This window comes from Cervus canadensis, chromosome 21 (genome assembly GCF_019320065.1).
Source record: "Cervus canadensis isolate Bull #8, Minnesota chromosome 21, ASM1932006v1, whole genome shotgun sequence".
Classification (NCBI taxonomy): domain Eukaryota; kingdom Metazoa; phylum Chordata; class Mammalia; order Artiodactyla; family Cervidae; genus Cervus; species Cervus canadensis.
In genome coordinates this window covers 6134968-6155674 of record NC_057406.1, presented here as the reverse complement: position 1 = coordinate 6155674, position 20707 = coordinate 6134968, and the positions used below count along the sequence as shown (strand labels likewise).

Sequence of the window (20707 nt, the reverse complement as noted above, 5' to 3'; positions counted from 1 at the left end):
TTTAGTTGCTCAGATTAAAGTGATTTTATAATTAACATTAGAGACCCCTGGCTAAAGGCCTTTGGAGCATTACTGGAATTAGCAGGTTCTCAGGTGTCTACTGGCTTGATGTCACCATATGCTGGATTATTACTTCGCAATTAGAGCCAACAAACGCTATTTCCCACCTACTGAGCACCCACCATATCAGGCACCACAGGAGGTGTTTTACACGCCAAATACTGCCTCTGCCTTAATGAGCAGCAGTAACTGTCCCCATGTTAAGATGAGGACAGCAAGGCTCAAGGAAGTTTCACTGTTTGTCAGGACCCCACAGTAGCAGCCTTAGAGGCTGGGCTGCTGCTGAGAGTTTTCCACATGCTTCCAGGTTGGGGCTTGATGGCAAAGCTCAGGCTCTATCTGCTTTGACAAGGGCCAAGGTGTGGCTTGACTACTTTTTCTCACATATGAGAGTTAGCTAATCTAAATTATAAATAATATAAGAGTAATTGGGAAAATATTAGTGGCTAATGTGGAGTGAAAAATCAAAGCATTTCATGTGCTTTATTCTCTGACCTGCTGATTAGAAAGGATACCATGTAGCTGATACTGGAGCCCTTGCAGGAAATACGACAGAAAAATATAATCTGCTGTATTTGCAACCCTTTCTTCCCGCTGTCTTTAAAAAACGTAGTCACATTTTTTCCAGTTTTGCAATTTCTAAAGGTCTCTGCCTGAAAACACTCTCCGACATAAATCACAGCAGGATCCTCTATGACCCACCTCCCAGAATATTGGAAATAAAAGCAAAAATAAACAAATGGGACCTAATGAAACTTAAAAGCTTTTGCACAACAAAGGAAACTATAAGTAAGGTGAAAAGACAGCCCTCAGATTGGGAGAAAATAATAGCAAATGAAGAAACAGACAAAGGATTAATCTCAAAAATATACAAGCAACTCCTGCAGCTCAATTCCAGAAAAATAAATGACCCAATCAAAAAATGGGCCAAAGAACTAAACAGACATTTCTCCAAAGAAGACATACAGATGGCTAACAAACACATGAAAAGATGCTCCACATCACTCATTATCAGAGAAATGCAAATCAAAACCACAATGAGGTACCATTACACGCCAGTCAGGATGGCTGCTATCCAAAAGTCTACAAGCAATAAATGCTGGAGAGGGTGTGGAGAAAAGGGAACCCTCTTACACTGTTGGTGGGAATGCAAACTAGTACAGCCACTATGGAAAACAGTGTGGAGAGTTCTTAAAAAACTGGAAATAGAACCCATATGACCCAGCAATACCACTTCTGGGCATACACACTGAGGAAACCAGATCTGAAAGAGACATGTGCACCCCAATGTTCATTGCAGCACTGTTTATAATAGCCAGGACATGGAAGCAACCTAGATGCCCATCAGCAGATGAATGGATAAGGAAGCTGTGGTACATATACACCATGGAATATTACTCAGCCATTAAAAAGAATTCATTTGAATCAGTTCTAATGAGATGGATGAAACTGGAGCCCATTATACAGAGTGAAGTAAGCCAGAAAGATAAAGAACATTATAGCATACTAACACATATATATGGAATTTAGAAAGATGGCAATGATAACCCTATATGCAAAACAGAAAAAGAGACACAGAAGTACAGAACAGACTTTTGAACTCTGTGGGAGAAGGCGAGGGTGGGATGTTTCGAAAGAACAGCATGTATATTATCTATAGTGAAACAGATCACCAGCCCAGGTGGGATGCATGAGACAAGTGCTCGGGCCTGGTGCACTGGGAAGACCCAGAGGAATCAGGTGGAGAGGGAGGTGGGAGGGGGGATCGGGATGGGGAATACATGTAAATCCATGGCTGATTCATGTCAATGTATGACAAAACCCACTGAAATGTTGTGAAGTAATTAGCCTCCAACTAATTAAAAAAAAGATTCAAATTGTAAAAAAAATAAAGGTCTCTGCCTGGCTGAGCACTCTCGTATTTCATCTCTGTTTAGGGTCGATCTGGACGTTCCTAGAGAACATGGAAGACTAGTACACACTTCTACCGAAAAGGGTACAGTCCTCTCTCTGCCCTGTACCTCTGACTGATGAACAGTTCAAATGACCTGAGTTCCTCCATCTCGTGCTGAGTTAGCCAGGTGAAGAGGCTATAGTGGAGCAGCAGGAAAATCTTGCAAAGAGACAGAACACATGGAGACGGGCATCGGTAGAGCAGGGGACTGTGGTCCCTTCAGGAAAAGCTGTCCTTGAGGCCAGAACTCTGGACAGGCTGAGATGGCCCCACTCGCAATGGGAACCAGAATCCTGGGGAACAGCAGCTCACCAAGACACAGAAGCTGAACCTGAGCTTCCAACTCCATCCTTTAGCGGCCCCTTTTTAGGAAGGAGAAAGCAAGCATTTCACAACCAGTCAGAAGTGACTTCACATGTTCACTTCCCTTAAAATAGGGCCTTGCTGTCATTTTGAAATTTACAGCAGGAAGAAAAACATAATCAACAAAACACAAACTTGGTATTGCTGAACTGGTGGCAAAAAGAGCTAAGACAGTGGCAGCTCGACACAGACTTGACAGCCGACATGAAATCATGATGCAGACCTGGTTTTCATCCCACTGTTACCAAAAATATTCAAATTGGCAATCAGTATTAAAATATGTTGGCTCCCCAGAAACCTGTCTACCTCTTTGCTTTTCAAAACTCTTGTGAAAAGCTTTAGGGAAAAGGAAAAGATATTTCTTAACAAGGTACACACAGGTTACAGCCCTTTGCATTGGCATAGATCGTACATAAATACCGTTCATCTTTAAATGACAACTCTAGAAATCTGAAAAGCAGCAAGGAATGCAAAGGATGTTTCTGAAAGCATATAGGTTTAAATGCTGGCACTGCTGGGGCCAAGGGGACAGGGGAGTGTTCATGACAACAGGCGCCCAGACACCCCTGCAACATCTGCCTGCTGCTCTCTGCTCAGGGAAAAGGCTGCATGTGGGCTGGAGACAGGCCATCACTTCAGTCCACACACAGGGACATTCATCAGGTATCAATCCATCTCCACCTCCACAGACCACAAAGAAGAGAGCAGGGTGTTGACATAATGAAGATAGTCTGACAGCATGGAGACCTGGCCCTGAGAAGTCCATCAGAACCTGAACATGCACACAGAACGCTGGGGGATGACTAGAGACTTGGTGGGGCTGGGTGCAGTGGGTGGCGTGGGAGGTGGGGTCAGTCAGACAGTGAAAAATCTTGAGGGTCGGGCCATCATCCTGAGGGGTGCTGTACTCAGGGAATGGTGGGGTGTAGGAGGGGGAAGCCCTGGAGGGTAGGTCTGAGTAACCTGCTGACTCCGGGGTACAACAGTGGGGATGGGAGCAGGAAAGCAGGAGAAAGGAAGCATGCTGTCCTCCAGGTGGCAGGTGGGGGTGGACAGAGGCAGCAAGACTCAGCTCCCGGGCACCGCGGGTGGTGGTTCCTGCAGGCTGGACTCATCATGCAGAAGGAGCAGAACCCATCCTTCCCAGAGCTCCCCAGAAACCACTTTCCCACCTCCCTCCACCCAACTGCCTGGTCCTGCCTGGGGCTCCCCGGAAACCTGACCAGCCCGCTGTCCTACTGCACTAAGCTCATTTCGGCTGCTCTACCCTTCCTACCCACAGGCCCCCACTGGGTCTGGGCTGCCTGTGTGTTTGGCTCTCCTCTGCCCCCAGGCCTGAGAACCCAGCATCAGATGAGCCTTGGTTTGTTTGGGTCAGCTAAACGGAGTCTGAGGCTGGAGTTGGCAGAAACATCTGCATAATAGGGGATCAGAGCAGAGACGGTGGACTCTGCCTGAAATCCAGCGGGCTTGTAATTACAGGGGTGCTGGGAAGGGTGGTTCAAACAGGTTGCTCCAGTTCCTCATGCATACTCTGGGTGTAAACAGTCTGGAGCTGCCTCTCACAAGGACACTGGAGAAGGTTTGCTTCTCTGACTTCACAGCCTGTTTACCTTGGCCAACTCCTTTCTGTGGAACATGGTGGCCAAAGGCAACAGGAAGGCTGGAGGATTTGGAAGCAGGTCAGTGGGACCCCCCAGGACCCCAAGTGGATGTGCGGGAACGTGAACACGGGTGCACAGCTCCTGCCACCCGTCCACCCCCAGTGCCGGCTCAGTTACCATCTCCCGTGGGAACTGTGGGCCAACAGGTCAGGGAACCTAGACGGTCACGTCACAGACATCTTCCACTTTGCTCCTTTTACCCTTCTCTTTGGTTGGTGACCATCAAGCCCATTTCCCAGACAAATTACCTGATTACAACCAAAGCTCCAGGGTGAATCCAGTGGCCTGAGTGAGAAGAGAACAGGGCAGAATACCCCAAAGCTCATGCTCTCCCACCCCATGCTGCCTCGGCCCTGAGGCGTGAACCTTCACACCCGAGGCTCAATATCACAAAGAATCCCGGTGGAGTCTGGGTGTCCCCAGGAGCCCAAGGGAGCTTTTGGCTGTCTCACTGTTGACTTGATGCACAACACAGAGGGGCTCCTAGGCCCGGGCCCCGGACCACCCTGCGCTCCCCTAGCTGGCCCCTCTGCCCGTGTGCAGACCAGAGCCTACAGCACACAACCTCACACACCTTCTGACTGTGCCCTAACAGCATGGACCTTTGTCTTCCTCATCGACCATTCTTTCCTGACTGCCTTCCACTCACTGGGTCTCAGCGGGCACTCAATAAAAATGTGAAATGTTAAATCAGAGACAGACTAGAAGAAAACGGAGACAAACACCCTTGTGACTTAGGGCAGCGGAGGATCCCTTAAGCAAACTTTCAGAAGTAAAAGCCATGAGTGTACACACACACACACAAACTAAGGATTTCTGTTCTGAAACCAACAGCACGGGCGAAGTTAACAGATTCAAATGCTGACTGCTCGTTTGGCAAGTAGGCAGTGTTGACAAGGGACTAAAATCTGGAATATCCCAGGAAATCCTATATATTAATATCAACATGAAAGAGAGGTCCCTGGGGGAGATGGGCAAAGGTGTGAAGTGGTAACTTCAGAGAGACGTAAAAGTCCGCAGGACTAATGGCCTGAGTGAGATGCTCATGCTCATGGGACTTGGAGGAATGCCCATGAGAGCAGCAAGACAGTTCTTTACCTCAACAGACAGGTACACCAATAGAGCGGGAAATGCCCAGTGTGGGGCGAGCTGGGCACACAGGACCCCTTCTGAACACACTGGTGGAAAAACAGCCTGGGGCAAGCTTGGGACAGCCAGGCAGTAATTAAGTCACTAAGCATACACTGCAGAAGGAAACAGCAACCCATTCCAGTTATTCTTGCCTGGAAAATCCCAGGGACAGGACCGCCTGCACCTGCAGACAGGCGACACCAATTCCCCACCACAGGGTCCTGCTGGCGGGTCCACTTGGGGGCCACGAGGGCCCTTCCAAACACTGTCCCCATGCTCTGCAGTTGCAGCCTGCTCCACACAGGTCACAGTGGTGCATGTTGAGCTCCCTGGCCAGCTGGACTGCAAGCCCCATGGTAACGGGCCCCGCACACAGAGGTTTTCCATCAGCGGCGGCATCATAATAGAGCACACCTATACTCTGCTAGGCAGCATGCTCGCAGCTCCACATGTCACCTCATGTAATCCTGTGACGGTCCCAGGCAGTGAGATTTTACAGAAAAGGAAACAGGTTTGAAGAAGCAAAGTCACTCATAGTCATGTGACCGAAAGGAGGCAGATCCCACCTTCCAGAATCTTCCTCAGGCTGAGGCGAGAGAGGGTGCAGAGCCCAGGCTTACCGGGTCAATCTCAGGTGATGTGTCTGCTTCCAACCAGCCCTGCAGGTTCCAGGAAAGGCCACAGATGACCTTGGTTTTACCCTCAGAATGCTCATGGCCTTTAACCTGTGACCCTGTGGCCCAACACAACTGCTCTCTCTACACCCTGGAGAGGCAAGTCCAAGAGTGAGCCAGCTGTGCCAAGCTGACTGGACAAGAAAGAAAAGCTGCTGATGGTGGCCCTCCAGGCAAGAGCACAGAGTCAGCGACAAATGCTTCACCCAAAGCTGCTCCAGGATGCCTAAGGCTCCAGGGTTTTCTCAACCACCTTGAAAGACAAGCCTTCAGGAATTCCTTAATTACAGGCCTGCAGACATGGGCTGAGTGGGCCTTGGCTGTGTTGTTTGAATCCATCAGCCCCTGGCCCTCTCTGATGAGGCCACCTTCCCTCTACCTCCTCTCATGAGGGGAGCCAAAAAGAACTGGCCCTGCCCTAACAGAAAAGACTGGGTCTTTCTGCCTGCATTTCTGTCCCTTCAGCTGTACCTGTGCTTTTAGACTGGGGTAGCCATCACACAATAAATCCTGGCCATTTCTTCAAGTTGTCCATTCAGACACAACAGGAAGAGAGGAGACAGGATCAGAGGATCTCTGAGGGACTGTCACAATTCCAGGATTTCTAATTCAACAGTCTGTCAATGCCGCCAGCTGGCTGGCTACCTCTTGGAGCACTCATGACTCAATGATTGAGGGTCTGGCAATATCCTCTTGCCACTCACAAACATGGGGTGAACACCTACTGTGTGCCAACGACTATGCCAGGGACCAGGGATGCAGTGGTGAACAAACTGTCATGGTCTCTGCTTTTGTGGGACTTGTGGTCAAGTAACAATTACAGATGGTGACGACTTCTGGAAGGAACACTCCAGGTGGTCAGGGCTACCTGGAGGAGGGGGATGTCTGAGGTAAGAGCAGAAGGGACCTCCGGGGCAAGGCTCCTTTTTGAAGACTTGAGGTTGAGGCCCACAGAGCTTGAGCTCCACGCCATGCCACCCCCGCTGGGAAGGTCCCCTCTCTGTTACTCTTGCAGCGGTGTCTGCTGTCACATGCAGAATGTGGCAACATGGAGGGTTTGCAGGCAGGGACTGTGCCTTTATTCTCCTCCCTCCACCGTGCCAGGCACACAGAAAGCACCTTCTAACATGTTCTCAGTGCCCGAATGGTGCTGGGAGCGGAGATTCTGTTCTGTGTAGACATGAGGGGACTGGGAAGTTGCTGAGCGCTCAGTGAGAGGCACAGGCAATGAAGTAAGTCGTGCTCCTTTATTCATTTTTCTCAATCCAATGAGTCCTTGAGTTCTCCCCACGAAAGCTAAAAATCAGCTCTCAGAACACGTCATCAGATACACACTCCACAGATGACAAATGAACAACTAATTCTGCCAAGCACAGACCAGCAGAAGAGCCTCGCAGTTCTTTCACAGCACTCACCTGGCTTTCAGTCAAATTCAGGTCCAGGTCAGTGTCTAAGTCCCTGGTGTCCAGGCAGCTGAGAGGGGTCTGGGAGCGGCCCTGCTGTGCCCGCTTGCTGCTGACACTTGCGGAGTCCTCAGTAGACGCCACATCCGTTCACACCAGCAGGGCCTCTTTCTCAGGCACCCTTCTTCAGTCCACCCCAATCTCTAGTCTGAACCTCCCTTTCCTAACAGGAGGTCACATCTGATCTTAAGGCTGTAAGATCTGGGACATGTGCTTGAAAACACCAAAGAGTGAGGGGTATGCTTGGAGAACTGTGAACTCTGTGCCTTGCTCTCAAACTGTCTATGGGTGCCCTCGTTTCTACAGGAGCCCACCCCCAGTTCTCCAACCTGCCCTCCAGCTCACCCCCCCCATCTGGGCTCCCAACTCACCCTGCCCTGGAAAAGAAGGTCTTGGAGCTCCTCACCTCAGTGCTACCCTAAACCTGACCAGGCTCCCTATTCTCAAAACAGGATACTAACGCAGTTCTCCTGGCAGGGCCCTGAGAGGGTCAGACGTGGAGGCTCCTTGCCGGCCTGCCACTGCTGCTGTTCATTTAACAGCCTCCGTTCCCAGCCTCCTCGAGCCCAATCTGTGTGCTCCGGCTCAGCTCTGACCCACGCTGGTCCTGCCTCTGCCTTGGGCCTCACTCTGGCCCAACTCCTGGTTTTCAGTTCTCACCCCCAACATTTCCCAGACTCACCTCCTGTTCCTGGAATTTGTACTCAAGTAGGAGGGTGAAGAAGATGAGGCTCATTAGCCTGCAAGGCACCTTTTGCTGTTTTGAGCATGTTATAGCACAAACCCCGAACTTCAACGTTAAAGATGACTGCATTATCATCCTTTAATCTAAATGCTCAAAATGACAAACTGACAAATGGACGAAGGGGAAACTGAGAGATTCCAATTTTCAGACATAACTCAAAGGCAGAACAAAATAACATAGAGAGGAAGGATGTGTTTTTAAAAAGTTTGTTTCAGACCCGACCTCCTCAAGACTGGCTGGCCAGGCTCACTGCACTCTGCCCCTCCAGGAAACATTGCTCAGATGTCAGGATAAAGGCCCAGTGATGCCTGGGGACTTGCCTGAGCACAGAACATGCCGCACTTGTGAGCCATCGCCCTGAAGACCCTGCACGGAGCGCTGTCTCCCCAGCACACATGTGCGTGTACACAGTCCTTCAGCCGAGCGCCTGGGAAGCGGCAGGAGCACTTGGCTGCCTGGTGACAGCTCACTGCCCTCTTACATTCCCCCTCACACTCCAGCAGGTGCTGTGAGAGTTGCTGCCAACCCAGACAGTGAGATCGGTTCCAGCTCTGTAAGTAAGGGCTCGCTGAAGACCAAGCCGCTTCTGGCAGAAACTCCAGCAGTGAAAGGAACCCCCAGGGTAAAAAGCCAAGTGATCTAGCGCAGAAAGTGTCAGATTGGAAAAGTGAGAACAAACAGCACTTTCTGCAGGGAGCACCCCCTTCCATGCTCACCCCTCCTCCACTTGCTGCTTCCACAGTATCCCACCCTGCCCCGGCCCACCTTTCATGACTCCCGTTTAAAAAAAACCGAACACCCTGCCCCACAAGACACAGCTCCTTCACCCCGCCTCTGCGCCTGGGTCCCTCAGCACGCAGCTCACTGCACCCTCACTGCACACGTGCGCACAGACGTCCCAAGGGGGCTAAGCCACCACGGGCTGCTTGAGCTCTCAGGACTCCTCCAGTTCTAAAAGCATTTCTGTTTGTTACTGAGTAGAAACAGAAAATGTTTTCTCCCACAGGGCTTACACAAATTACTTTTGCCATCACTGAAATCAAGTGAGAAAATCAAAATTAATCTTCAGAGGATAAGCTTGATGCAAAAAAATCCTGACTGTTCAATTCTTTCCAGGAAAACACGGAGTGATTCTTTACCAGGCGTTTACAACAATGGTGTTTAGACAGGGGAGGTACAAGCCTGCAGTGAGCAGAAGAAAGACCACCTGATTTGTCTGCCTTCACCTGTCTCCACAAGTGTGACGTTCACGCATGAAGAGGAGATACCAGTCGGTCTCGGGAGTCATCTGGCCCCTGGCCCCGCAGACGCTATCTCTAGTCCTCACACCCTCCCTGGGAAGCAGGGATTAGCAATGCTGTGTTCCTCCCAGGACTCTGAGCAGGTCATCTCTCTCCTCTGAGCCCTCAGGGTTACACAACAATGAATGTTCCCAGACAGGGGGCGACTTCACATCGAAGCAGAGGCATTTGAGTATGTGGCATCTCTGCAAACGAACATGTCTCTTCTCGCTCCCAGGAGGCCATAAGCAAAGGCAGGAGAGCATTCTAGAGAGCAGGGGCTTGAGCCCCCAGCTGGCACAGTCCCCACCCGGGCCTCAGTTTCCCCACCTGTAAAGTGGAGCTCACGATCGGTGAGGGCTGAGAGCACCCGTGGAAAGCAGAGCAGGGCCCTGGCACACAGCAAGTGTGCAGCAAGTGCCAGCCCCATCACTGAGTTTCATTTCTAAACTCATCCTGGGTCAGAACTCACAGACAGTACACGGGCCAGAAGCACACAGCTTACGTGCACACGGGCTCGATGACTTAGCAGCGTGCACACACCCAGGTGTGGGGTACAGGGCGTGGCAAAAATCACTGCTCAGCGTGGCTGGAGCCCGGGCCAGAGCTCCTGGCGTCCAGCAGCTCCCAGCACATGATCAAGTCCTAGCTACACAAAAGTCACAGTTTCACTTTGAAAGCGATGCAGAAAAGTGAAGCTTCCCGTGCAGGGCAGGAATCACGCAAGGTTGCTTTTCTGATGGGCTGCCCTGGCTGCAGGGAGGACAACAGGTGGAGCACCTGGTGGTACAGGGAGGCTGGTACCCTAAGCCTTGGTCATGGCTCAACAGACACCAGGGCTTGCTTGTAAGAATGAATCGATGGATCTGTTTGGAAACTGTGGTGAAATAAAGGCAAGCCACCAGCCTGCTGGGAGCTCTGTCCGAGCACTGTGGGGTGAGGAGCAGGCCGACACACCTACAGCACGGTTGCTGTGCAGGGCGGGCCCCCCAGATCTGTGTGTGTGGGCGGGGGGCAGGCAGAGGACACTTGGAAGGACCACTGCTGCCCAGAGGCAAGGAGACGGTCGCTTTCACCCCCTCCTGCTTCCATTCACAGCACCCGCACTGCTGCCCAGGACTGCCCGCCATGAATGATGGCTCTGGGGTCCCAAGACTCTGCACTCATTTTGGGACCCCAGGACTCAGCACAGGGCCTGGCTTGTGGTAGATGCCAAATCAGGCTTTATGGAATCCATGAACCTAGGGCAGCAGCATCTTCTAAATGTTACCTACAAAACTGGTCTTGAAGGGTGGGAACAAGGCATCCCATGCCACACGGACGGCTTTCCAGACAAAACCCTGATGCCCGAGGAGATGTTCTCACGTGCTGTGCCACATCCACAGTGCTCAAGTCTGAGAGGAACTGCAGAGAGAAACTTCTCTGAAGCAGACGGCAAATACTAGTCACGTGCCAACTGTTCGGGGCTAACGTTCTACAGCAAGACATTTATGTCCTCATCTCTAAAATACTCTCCTCCGAGGCCCCCTGTGCCCATGGAGAGTGCTCACAGCCAGCCCCAACCTGGTGTCATCCAGGGAGGCCTGAGCTCTAACGGCAGCACCGCTGACAGCTGAACAGGGCTCCTCCTCAGGGATGTGAGCTGGAGGCGGGGCCGGACCCGGACGTCAGCAGGCTGCCCTCCCAGCCCGGCCCCCAGGAGCCCTCAGAGACTGAGGCGGCAGCCCCAAACCCACCTGCCAGGGCAGAGGGCGGCCAGGCTTCCCTGGTGGCACTGGGAGAGCACCGTGGCCTGAAGCCTCGGCTCTCTCTGTGCCCCAGCCTCCAGAGCCAGAGAGGAGACCCAGAGGCAGGGCCTGGAAGTGGAGATGTGGGGGTGCGCCTGCAGGCTCCCCGAGTGAGAATGAGCTAGAGGACTTGCCAGAAGCTTCCCTCGCTGGGAAGCCTGTGGGCAGGATGTCCAGGCTCAAACTTCAGCCAGTTGGCGGCTAAAGGAGTCACCCTCTTGGGGAACCACCTCCACTCGGCCTCAACCTATCTACGCCCACATGACTGCTCAGCCCCAAACAGGCCCTTGACCCCAAAGAGGTCAAGACCCTCAGCCTCTGCAGGACCATGCTTACTGCAATTTGCAGACGCTGCTCCAGCCTAGAATGCTGTCCCTCCCCCGGCCCCTGCCCCACCCACCCCACACGCCTTCTCAGGTGAGGCCAGCAGCAGGGCTCTCTCTGAGCGCCATGACACCGAGGGCAAAGCTGTGGCTTGGCCTCACTGCCCTCATTCTCCGTGGAGGCCACCGTCCTTTCTCCTCCAGCTCCTCCACTGTGGGGATCAGCTCCCCACCCTCCTCGCTTCTGAATGGTTTCCTACCATGTTGCAGTGTTGGGGATACAGAAAGCGTCCCCTCCAAATACCCACTACTTCTGGCTGATATGTCCCTGCGAGTAATCTCTCCTCCTCCCAAGAGCACCGCTTGTTCATTCATCCATCTGGCGAACATCTGAGTGCTTAGTCAGCACCAACCCTGCCCATCTTCCATGCCACCTTTCCTGCTCCCTCCTCCAGGGGGAGCCTCACTGCCCCCCCCCACGCCCCCTGTGTGCCCCAGCAAATTCTATAGTGCCTCCCACAATGATGCCTGTGTCTCCTGCCTCAGGGAGCTTACTTCCGCATGTCACAGCCACAGGCTCCTGCAGGGCAGGGCCACGTCTCTCCTGTGCAGGCGTGCAGCCAGCATGCAGAAGAAGCCAGCATGATCCAGTTACGCGCTGGGTTACTCAGTCAGCACCTTGTGGTGGAAACGGGTAAAATCAGGCACAAAAGACTTTCCACCTCGAGACTTCAATGCTTTCCTTCAACAGCCCTGTGGAGTCACACCCGTGAGAAGTGGCCTTCCACGGGAAAGAGGGACCTTGCCGGCAGCCTGGAGACATGCAGCTGGTAGCGTGCACTCGGGTCACTCAGAGCTGGCTCGGCTGAGCAATCACACCTCCACTCAGGGCACGACCGTCGAGTGGGCGGCGGGGAGAGGCACTGCTGATCTGTACGAGCTGAAGAGCAACGTCAGGGACAGCGCCACCAGATGAGCAGAGCCTGTCTAGAAAATAAACCCATTTGCCTTTGTATCCTTCGGATGAGAAATGTTCTTGTCTACTGACATTGCAGTTAAGAATTTAACAGGGAGCCTAGGGGTTTACATCAGTGACAGGGCTTGTTCAAACCACTTGACTTAATATATGCTGACAATACACACTGCAACTTTCACCTACATTTTATTTTTTTAACAAGCAGCTGAAGACTTCTGCAATAGAACTATATTTAGCTACTTAATTTTTCCACAGGAGTTTCTGACATCAACTGGGTAATTAAGACAGTGCTGACCAACACACCCCACAGGAACAGACTGTACATTGTGTATGTGTGTGTGTGATGACCCCCACCCCTCGCATCAGAGGGACAGAGCTCCCAGCCGGCACCTGTCTTGATGCCTGACACCACTTTACATGTATTCATTCCCTAACTTGGGCTTCCCTGGTGGCTCAGGTGGTAAAGAATCCGCCTGCAATGCAGGAGACCAAGGTTCGATCCTGGGGTTGGGAAGATCCGCTGGAGAAGGGAACAGCTACCCTTCAGTATTCTGGTCTGGAGAATTCCATGGACTGTATAGTCCATGGGGTCACAAACAGTTGGACACGACTGAGTGACTTTCACTTTTACTTTCATTCCCTAACTCTCACAATGATAGGATGTGGCTACTGTTATTATCCCCATTTTACAGACTAGGAAATTTGAGGATAAGAAGAAGTAGTAACTTGCCTAAAGCTACACACACACACACACACACAGAGTAAGTGACAAGGCAGGGAGTCACACCCAGGCCACTTGGTTCCCAAGCCTGTGTCTGAACCTGTCCCTGGCCTCTGCAGGCCCATCCCTCACAAGGCCTTCTGTGTGTGCTAGCCTCCTGTACTTCAGGCAGGCGCTGAGGCCAGTGGCACTGTCACCACAGTTACCAAACAGGAGGTTTCCCCATGACTGTAAAGGATTCTGCCGATAGTTTCAAATCAGTGTTGAGATGGGTGAGGACCTGCATTTCTAAAGGCCAGCTTCACAGGAGCTCACAGGGAGGCTCTGCAGTCAGCGCCAGGTCCCCGAGGGCTTCCACGATGCTGGCGAGGCCACGGGCTCCAGGGCCCAGCAAGCGGGGCCCCAACTGTCTGTGAACCCAGACCTGCCTATGGGCCATGCAGGTCCTGAATCCCAATCATGTCCCCGAGGCACCTCCACCTGCATCTCAGGACTCCCTGTTCTGATCCAGCTTCACTACCAACCCTCCTGCATGCCGTAAGAGTGCACCTGACCACGCCAAGGGCCTGCTGCTGCTGAGCGACTGGGATGTGCCCACAACTCTGTGGCTGCCTTTGCTGAGGTGTTTCCCAGATCACACGTGCCACTCTGGCTACCGAGACTGAGCTCCAGCCCGGATCCCCACCAGGAAGGCTACCAAGGAACAGGGACTCAGGTGGTCGGTCACACTTTTCACGTGAACTCACGGGGCCCAGCACACAGTAGGTGCTCAATAAACACTGACTTCTAATAAAATGATGTAGTCAGCTAAAAGGCAATGATGACCTTTCCCCCAGTACACAGAGAAGAAAAGTGTTGACAGAAGTTTGAGCTGGGCTCCTGTGATCACTTGTCTGTGTTAGACTGTAATATTGATAGTGTTTGATGTTAGACACAATCGCACACCTAATTAGTCACACACCTAATTAATCTAAGCTCCCAGAACTTCTCTGTGCTTGTCTCCAGCAGACCGCAGGCTCCACCATGGGGCTCTGCAACACTTGGGCCTTTTGTCTCAGGAAAGCACCGCAGGGCTCCGATGTTGCCATTCTTGTTTCCTGGTGGCAGCCTCCGTTGAAGACCAGTACCATCATCCCTCTTAGAGTTGAAAACCCTGAAGCTCAGATCAGTCAAGCAACTTGCCCAAGGTCACACAGATGGCTAGTAATGGCACAGCTGGGATCAGAACCCGGAGCTTTCCAATTATAAAGCCAGTGCTCTTTCCACTAAGCCCACAGCTGCTGGGATGGTTCCAGGGGTTTTGACATGTGTTTAGTTGCGAAGTCGTGTCCAACTCTTTTGTGACCCCGTGGACTGTAACCCGCCCAGGCTCCTCTCTCCATGGAATTTCCCAGGCAAGAATACTGGAGTAAGTGGCCATTTCCTTTTCTGGGGGATCTTCCCCACATCTCCTGCATTGGAAGGTGGATTCTTTACCACTGAGCTACCTGGGAAGCCCAAGTAGCCACATAAACAAGATTTCATGGACTCCGTTTTATCCAGCAGGTAACAAGTAAGTGCCCAGTGGCTCAGCGGTAAAGAATCTGCCTGCCAATGCAGCAGATGTGGGGAAGATCCCTGGGTCAGGAAGATCCCCTGGAGAAGGAAATGGCAACTCACTCCAATACTGTTGCCTGGGAAATCCCAGGGATACAGGAGCCTGGTGAGCCATGGGGTTGCAAAGAGTCAGACATGACTGAGCAACTAAACAACACAAAGAAATAAGTGGGGCTCAGGAAGAAGGACCTCCATTAAAAAACAAACAAAAAACCCAAGCCACAACATAATCTGATTAGGAAAGGAATTTGTTGCAGGCACAGACAAGAAGATGCTCCAAGAAGTTCAAGGGCAGTTTGTTCAGCCTCCTGGCCACTTGTCTGCATTGCCCAACATGACGTCACATCACAACCATCCATTTTTCTACAAAACTCAAGAGTAATACCACTTCTGAGACCAAGCCTGGTAATTAGTGTATGTAATTTCAAGTCACAGCAGGGTTAGCATGGAAAGGAAGCGATGAGGATGGACAACCTGATAAGACCTTAATGAACACCTCTAACCTCTTCTGTTATCAAACTTTTCTAGCAAGATAAGCTTACCATCCTCACAGAGAGCTAGGCCATACTCGCTGCCACTTAGATCGGAGGCCTGGCTGGTTCTGGTGTATGTTCATCTCGTCACCCCAGCCCCAGTCAATAAAGAGGGGGTGTTAGGCACCACTGGCTTGGTCTCTGCATTCATCTGGAAGAAACCATGGGCATTACCTCCCAGAAGCTGTCGCTGGACACTTCGACTCCAACGGAATCATCGTAAGTGACAGACATCTTTCCAAAGGGTGAGGGAGCAGCAGGGAGTGCTTAAGTTAGAGGTCCGCTTCAGATGCTCAAAATCTGTGGACACACCTATAAAAGAAAAAACACAACATTGCAGGTTTTAAATCCCCACTATAAGGAAGCAAGCTGTCTCCATTTCACAACTCCGATTTCCGTGACCGCCTTCAGGGCAGCACCATCTGCAGTGCCTCCTTCAGGTGGGAGAAAGCCAACACACTCCAAACTCAGCACTGACATATGTGTGCGTGTTACATGTGTGGTGTGCATTTCACATCAACAAGTAAACCTTTGCAACATCTTACTGAAGACTTCGAAGAGCTTTCTGAAGAACAATCTGCATACTTAAATCTACAGGCTGATAGCCTTAATGCCTCATCCCTTGGAGAAAGAGGCAGAGACCCTGTGGGGATGACAGGCAAAAGCAGAGTCGCTGCATCTCTGGGCTCGCCCTGTTTCAGCCTGTCCTACTCATCCCATAGGACAAGGACCTGGGGCAAAATGTGAGTGGAAATAATCCACCTTTGACACCTGACTCCACTCGCCAGTTCCCACTGGGCTTTGCTTGTCTTGGGCACAGTTTCCCTCTTCCCATGACTGGCTCATCTCAGCCACTGAGGCCCTGGATTCAGACTGGTTTATTCTGACACGGTCCGTGTGAGGGTCAGCTAGAAAGACTGAAGACAAACAAGCTAAAGTGATTGTCTCTGAGCAATGATTCAATGATCTAAATCCAAGTGAGGGCAACAGGGTGATTATTTCCCCTGCTAGGAGGAAGAAGTTGAAGGACTCCTGCTACATTCACAAGCACAAATCACACTGATGGAATGACCCATCCACAGCCCCATGAGATTCCCTGACTTCTTAGTGACAGAGCGAGACTCCAGCCTCCTTCACAGCACCCTGCATTCAGATCTCACAGCCAGAGATCTGAAACGCTCTTACCACAGTCAGGAGACCGCTGAGCCGTGGGAGGGAGAAGGCAGAGTGATCTACACTGTTACACTCACAGGTGCCAGACTCTATTCTAGGCACCTTCTCATGCTATCACACTTAATCCTGTGACTCCCTGTGAGACAGTCTAGAAGCACAGGAAGGAGCACGAGCTGCCTGGGCTCTAATCCCAGACGTGCTACTCACTAGCCAGGCAACAGTGGGCAGGGTACCTAACCTCTCTGTGCCTCAATGGCCTTATCTTGTAAACAAGAGACAATAATGTAACCCGTATCACAGAATTACTGTGAGGGTCCAACACGGCTGGACATACGGGGGGAACACTGCATGCTCCTGAGTAAGTGACACATACTAAGTCACACTGTAATTATTATTAGATAGTAGGTATAATCACTTTCATCTATACTTTACAGCTGATAAAACCTAGGTTAAGGGAGGCTAGGTAACTGGTCCATGGTCACCCAAGCAGGACACCAACTGTGCCTGCTTATGAAGGTACTGTTTTCTATCATACTAAGAGGTTTTCTAGAAACAATCTCAAGTTTAAATAAACCAGGTGTCTTATAACCTAAGATCTAACTGGATTAAAAGGTTTCATCTGATGGATTTCCAGCTTCCAAACTTGAACACAGCCCCCTGTTCTCAATACACTTAGAGAGCAAGTTATGGTGGCTTGTGGTCAAGCACCCCACACGCCTGCACTCCATAACCAGACAAAGCGGCCTGAGTGCCACACATACTCTGCCTGGCAGGACACTGGCAGGACCTCTGCTCCACAGTCACAGAGGCAGCGTGTCCTCTTGACCCTGGATATCGCAATGGCTGGCAGGCTTCACAGGCCAGGGCCCCAGTGCTGCATCTCACAGTATTCCTTTCTGGTGGGATCCCATGCTCTGAGCCAGGGCTCTCCTAGAAGCACCCCAGCCCACAACTGCAGCAGCAGAGAGTTTTCTAACCAGAGCAGCTGGTCTCTGTTTCAAGCTTCTCAGGGAATATCTGAGCTCTGGCTCAGGCGAGTCTCAAAGTGGCCAAATCTAGCCACTGGCTAAGCTGCCTGGCCAGCCCCGGGGAGCAGCTGCAGGGAGCAGGTGCAGAGGAGAGCGGGTGCCTGCTCTGGGCAGAGAAGCAACTTGACACCTGGAAAAGTTCATTTTCAGGAATTCATTTTTTGCCTGGGTTCAGTCCTGGCTTAGACACTAACAGAAGATCAGTTCTGCACAAGATTGATTAAGAGCCTGTGAAGTGCCAGCATATTAAAAAGCAGAGACATCACTTCGCTGACAATGGCTCATATAATAAAAGTTATGATTTTTCCAGTAGTAATGTATGGATGTGAGACTTGGACCATAAAGAAGACTGAGTGCCAAAGAAGTGATATGTTCGAATTGTGGTGCTGGAGAAGACCCTTGAGAATCCCTTGGACTGCAAGGAGATCAAACCAGTCCATCCTAAAGGAAATCAACCCTAAATATTCATTGGAAGGACTGATGCTGGAGCTCCAATACTTTGGCCACCTGATGCAAAGAGCTGACTCAGTGGAAAAGACCCTGATGCTGGGAAAGATTGAAGGTAGGAGGAGAAGGGGGCAACAGAGGATGAGATGGTTGGATGGCATCACCAACTTGATGGACAAGAGTTTGAGCAAGCTCCAGGAATTGGTGATAAGACAGGGAAACCTGATGTGCTGCAATCCATGGGGTCACAAAGAGTTGGACATGACTGAGTGACTGAACTGAGCTGACCTGACCTGGGACCTTATCTTCCCATCAAAAGTATAGAAAAAACAAATTGAGACTTGAGAACAAGAAAATCCTAAGTGTACAAATCATCAGCCCTTCTCCTCCCACTGCTGAAAAACACATCCGTGGTCCCCCATGTGTAACCTGGGTACATAGCAGGCCCTCAGAAGATGACTGCTGAATACATTCTAAGAGACTTTCTTCAGGAATCCAGACATGACTGAGGTGGGGGAAACAGCTCCCAGATCTCTGGGTTCTAGTGACTTCAGCTGCTGATGGATGTAAACACTGTGAGTCAGTATGTACCAAGCTGCTTTAGTCATGTCTGACTCTTTGCAACCCTATGGGCCATAGCTCGCCAGGCTCCTCTGTCCATGAGACTCTCCAGGCAAGGGTACTGGAGTGGGTGCCATGCCCACCTCCAGGGTCTTCCCAACCCAGGGATTGAATCTGCATCTCCTAAGTCTCTTAGCAGATGGGTTCTTTACCACTAGTGCCACCTGGGAAGCCCCTAGTCAGAGCCATTCCTAAAACGGTGGGCAGAATCTCAAAGATTAATGGAGGCTGCCAAGGGTGCCCTTGGTCCAACCTGAGAGCTGGCATAACTTCTCTCCTCCCATCTGGGCCTGATTAAAGATATCAGGTAAGCAATGGTACACATTACATAAGTACATTCAGCTCCCCCTTAATGCCCTTAATTTGTTCCAAGAAATAAAAACAGAACAAGTCATTAGGTCAAAAGGCTATTACTATAAAGCAAGAACATTCAGAGAAAAGGCGCATGTAGCTTGCGCGTGCATGCTAAATCACTCAGTCGTGCCTGACTCTTTGCGACCCCATGGGCTATAACCCGCCAGGCTCCTCTATCCATGGGATTCTCCAGGCAAGAATATTAGAGTGGGTTGCCATGCCCTCCTCTAGGGGATCTTCCTGATGCAGAGATCGAACCCATGACTCATGTCTCCCACATTGGCAGGCAGGTTCTTTACCATTAGCGCCTCATCTACCCTCAAAGTCGGCCTTGGAGAAGCCATCTCTGATCCTCTGTGACTTCAGAAGGCAGAGAAGAAGGGAGGCATCCTCGCTGTTGCCCACACACAACACTAGCCTGGCCTGTGCTACCCTGCAGGCCTGGCCGTGAGCACATGCTGGGTCTAGGGTTTGTTCCTCCCTCCTTATCCAGGGTGGGAGATTCTTCATTGATTAATGAAGTGACTACAATTTCTTCTAAGCCACTATCTGGCCCAGAGTGAGGAGAGAATCATTCCTTCAGTAAGGAGTGGATTTCCCATTCATTCTACAAACCGGTGTTTGAGAACTTACTACGTGCCAGCCACTCTAAGCCCCATGGATGGGGCAACGCACAGGACTGACACAGCCCCTGCAGGCCCAGGGCCTGGTATCTGAGTAGGGCAGATTGACGCACAGGAAAGTGAAAACAGCGGCGAGTGTGAACAGGGCTAGAGCAGAGATAAATGAGGTGCTATATGAGAGTGGAGGAAAGCTCTTGTGGAGGCAGAATGGTCATGCCTCTCTGAGGACCCAAGGTGGAGAGCAAGTGGGTGTGTAAAGGACAGGGGAGGGGTCTTTGCAGCAGAGGGCGGCCCCTGGGAACAAAGGTGCCAGCAGCAGCCACAACAGGGGAGGAGCCCACAGACCTGCCTGAGGCGGCACTGAGGACTCCAGCGGGGATGGAGCTGCAGGGCAACCAGGATCTTCTGTCTGCTAACAGACAACAATTCAAGCCTCAAGTAGCTGTGAGACGCACTACTGAAAATCAAGCATGCATACGCATGGTCTTCCATACCTGTCCTAACCTGCGCTACCTCATAGCCTTGATCCAACTAGTTCTTCTAAAACTTTTCCTACAGATAAACTCACCCAAAGGTCAAAGGTAGGTATTCACAGTGGTACTGATTTTAATAGCAGGAAGAATAAGATACCAAAAGCCACCTCACTGTGCATCAAGAATCTAAAGTGCTGATACAGCTCTGGAGCGGAACACAGGCAGCCAGAGGAGAAGGGGCAGCGGACTGTGTGTACAGCCGCGGATGAAGGGTGCAACAGTGCTCCTGCATATCAAGTGGGATGAAGTGTAACACCATAGATACAGTCTGATCCCACTGGTATTAAAACACAATCGGGGAACTTCCCTGGTGGTCCAGAGGTTAAGACTCCACACTCCCAATGCAGGGGGCCCAGGTTCGATCCTTGGTAAGGGAACTAGATCCCATATACCAGAGCTAAGACCCAGCGCAGCCAAACCCCCCCCCCCGCCCCACATAATCAGGTACCCACCAAAGTATGTCAATGTGCAGAAAGTCCCAGTGGGTCTCAAACTTGTGGCAGTGGGGAGCAAACTTCCATAGTTTACCTTGTAAACCTTCTAAACTACTTGAAAATTTTGACTATCACCACGTAATATTTTTAGGATACAAAAACCCGTTAATGAAAATACCTCACTTTGTTTTGTCAGTGGCCTGTGCAGGAATGAAGGAGTGGCC

At 51.1% G+C, this 20707-nt stretch overlaps 1 protein-coding gene across 4 annotated transcripts in view; it reads right to left on the bottom strand.

Moving 5' to 3' along the window:
• The window catches only part of PACSIN2 (protein kinase C and casein kinase substrate in neurons 2), a 109385-nt gene that overhangs the window by 18690 nt on the left and 69988 nt on the right, over positions 1 to 20707 (bottom strand). For all 4 annotated transcript variants that reach the window (XM_043440037.1, XM_043440041.1, XM_043440040.1 and 1 more), the window contains exon 2: positions 15445 to 15582. In XM_043440037.1, the coding sequence (XP_043295972.1) occupies positions 15445 to 15504 (60 nt within the window). In that variant the 5' untranslated portion in view covers positions 15505 to 15582. The remainder of the gene's footprint in view (positions 1 to 15444; positions 15583 to 20707) is intronic.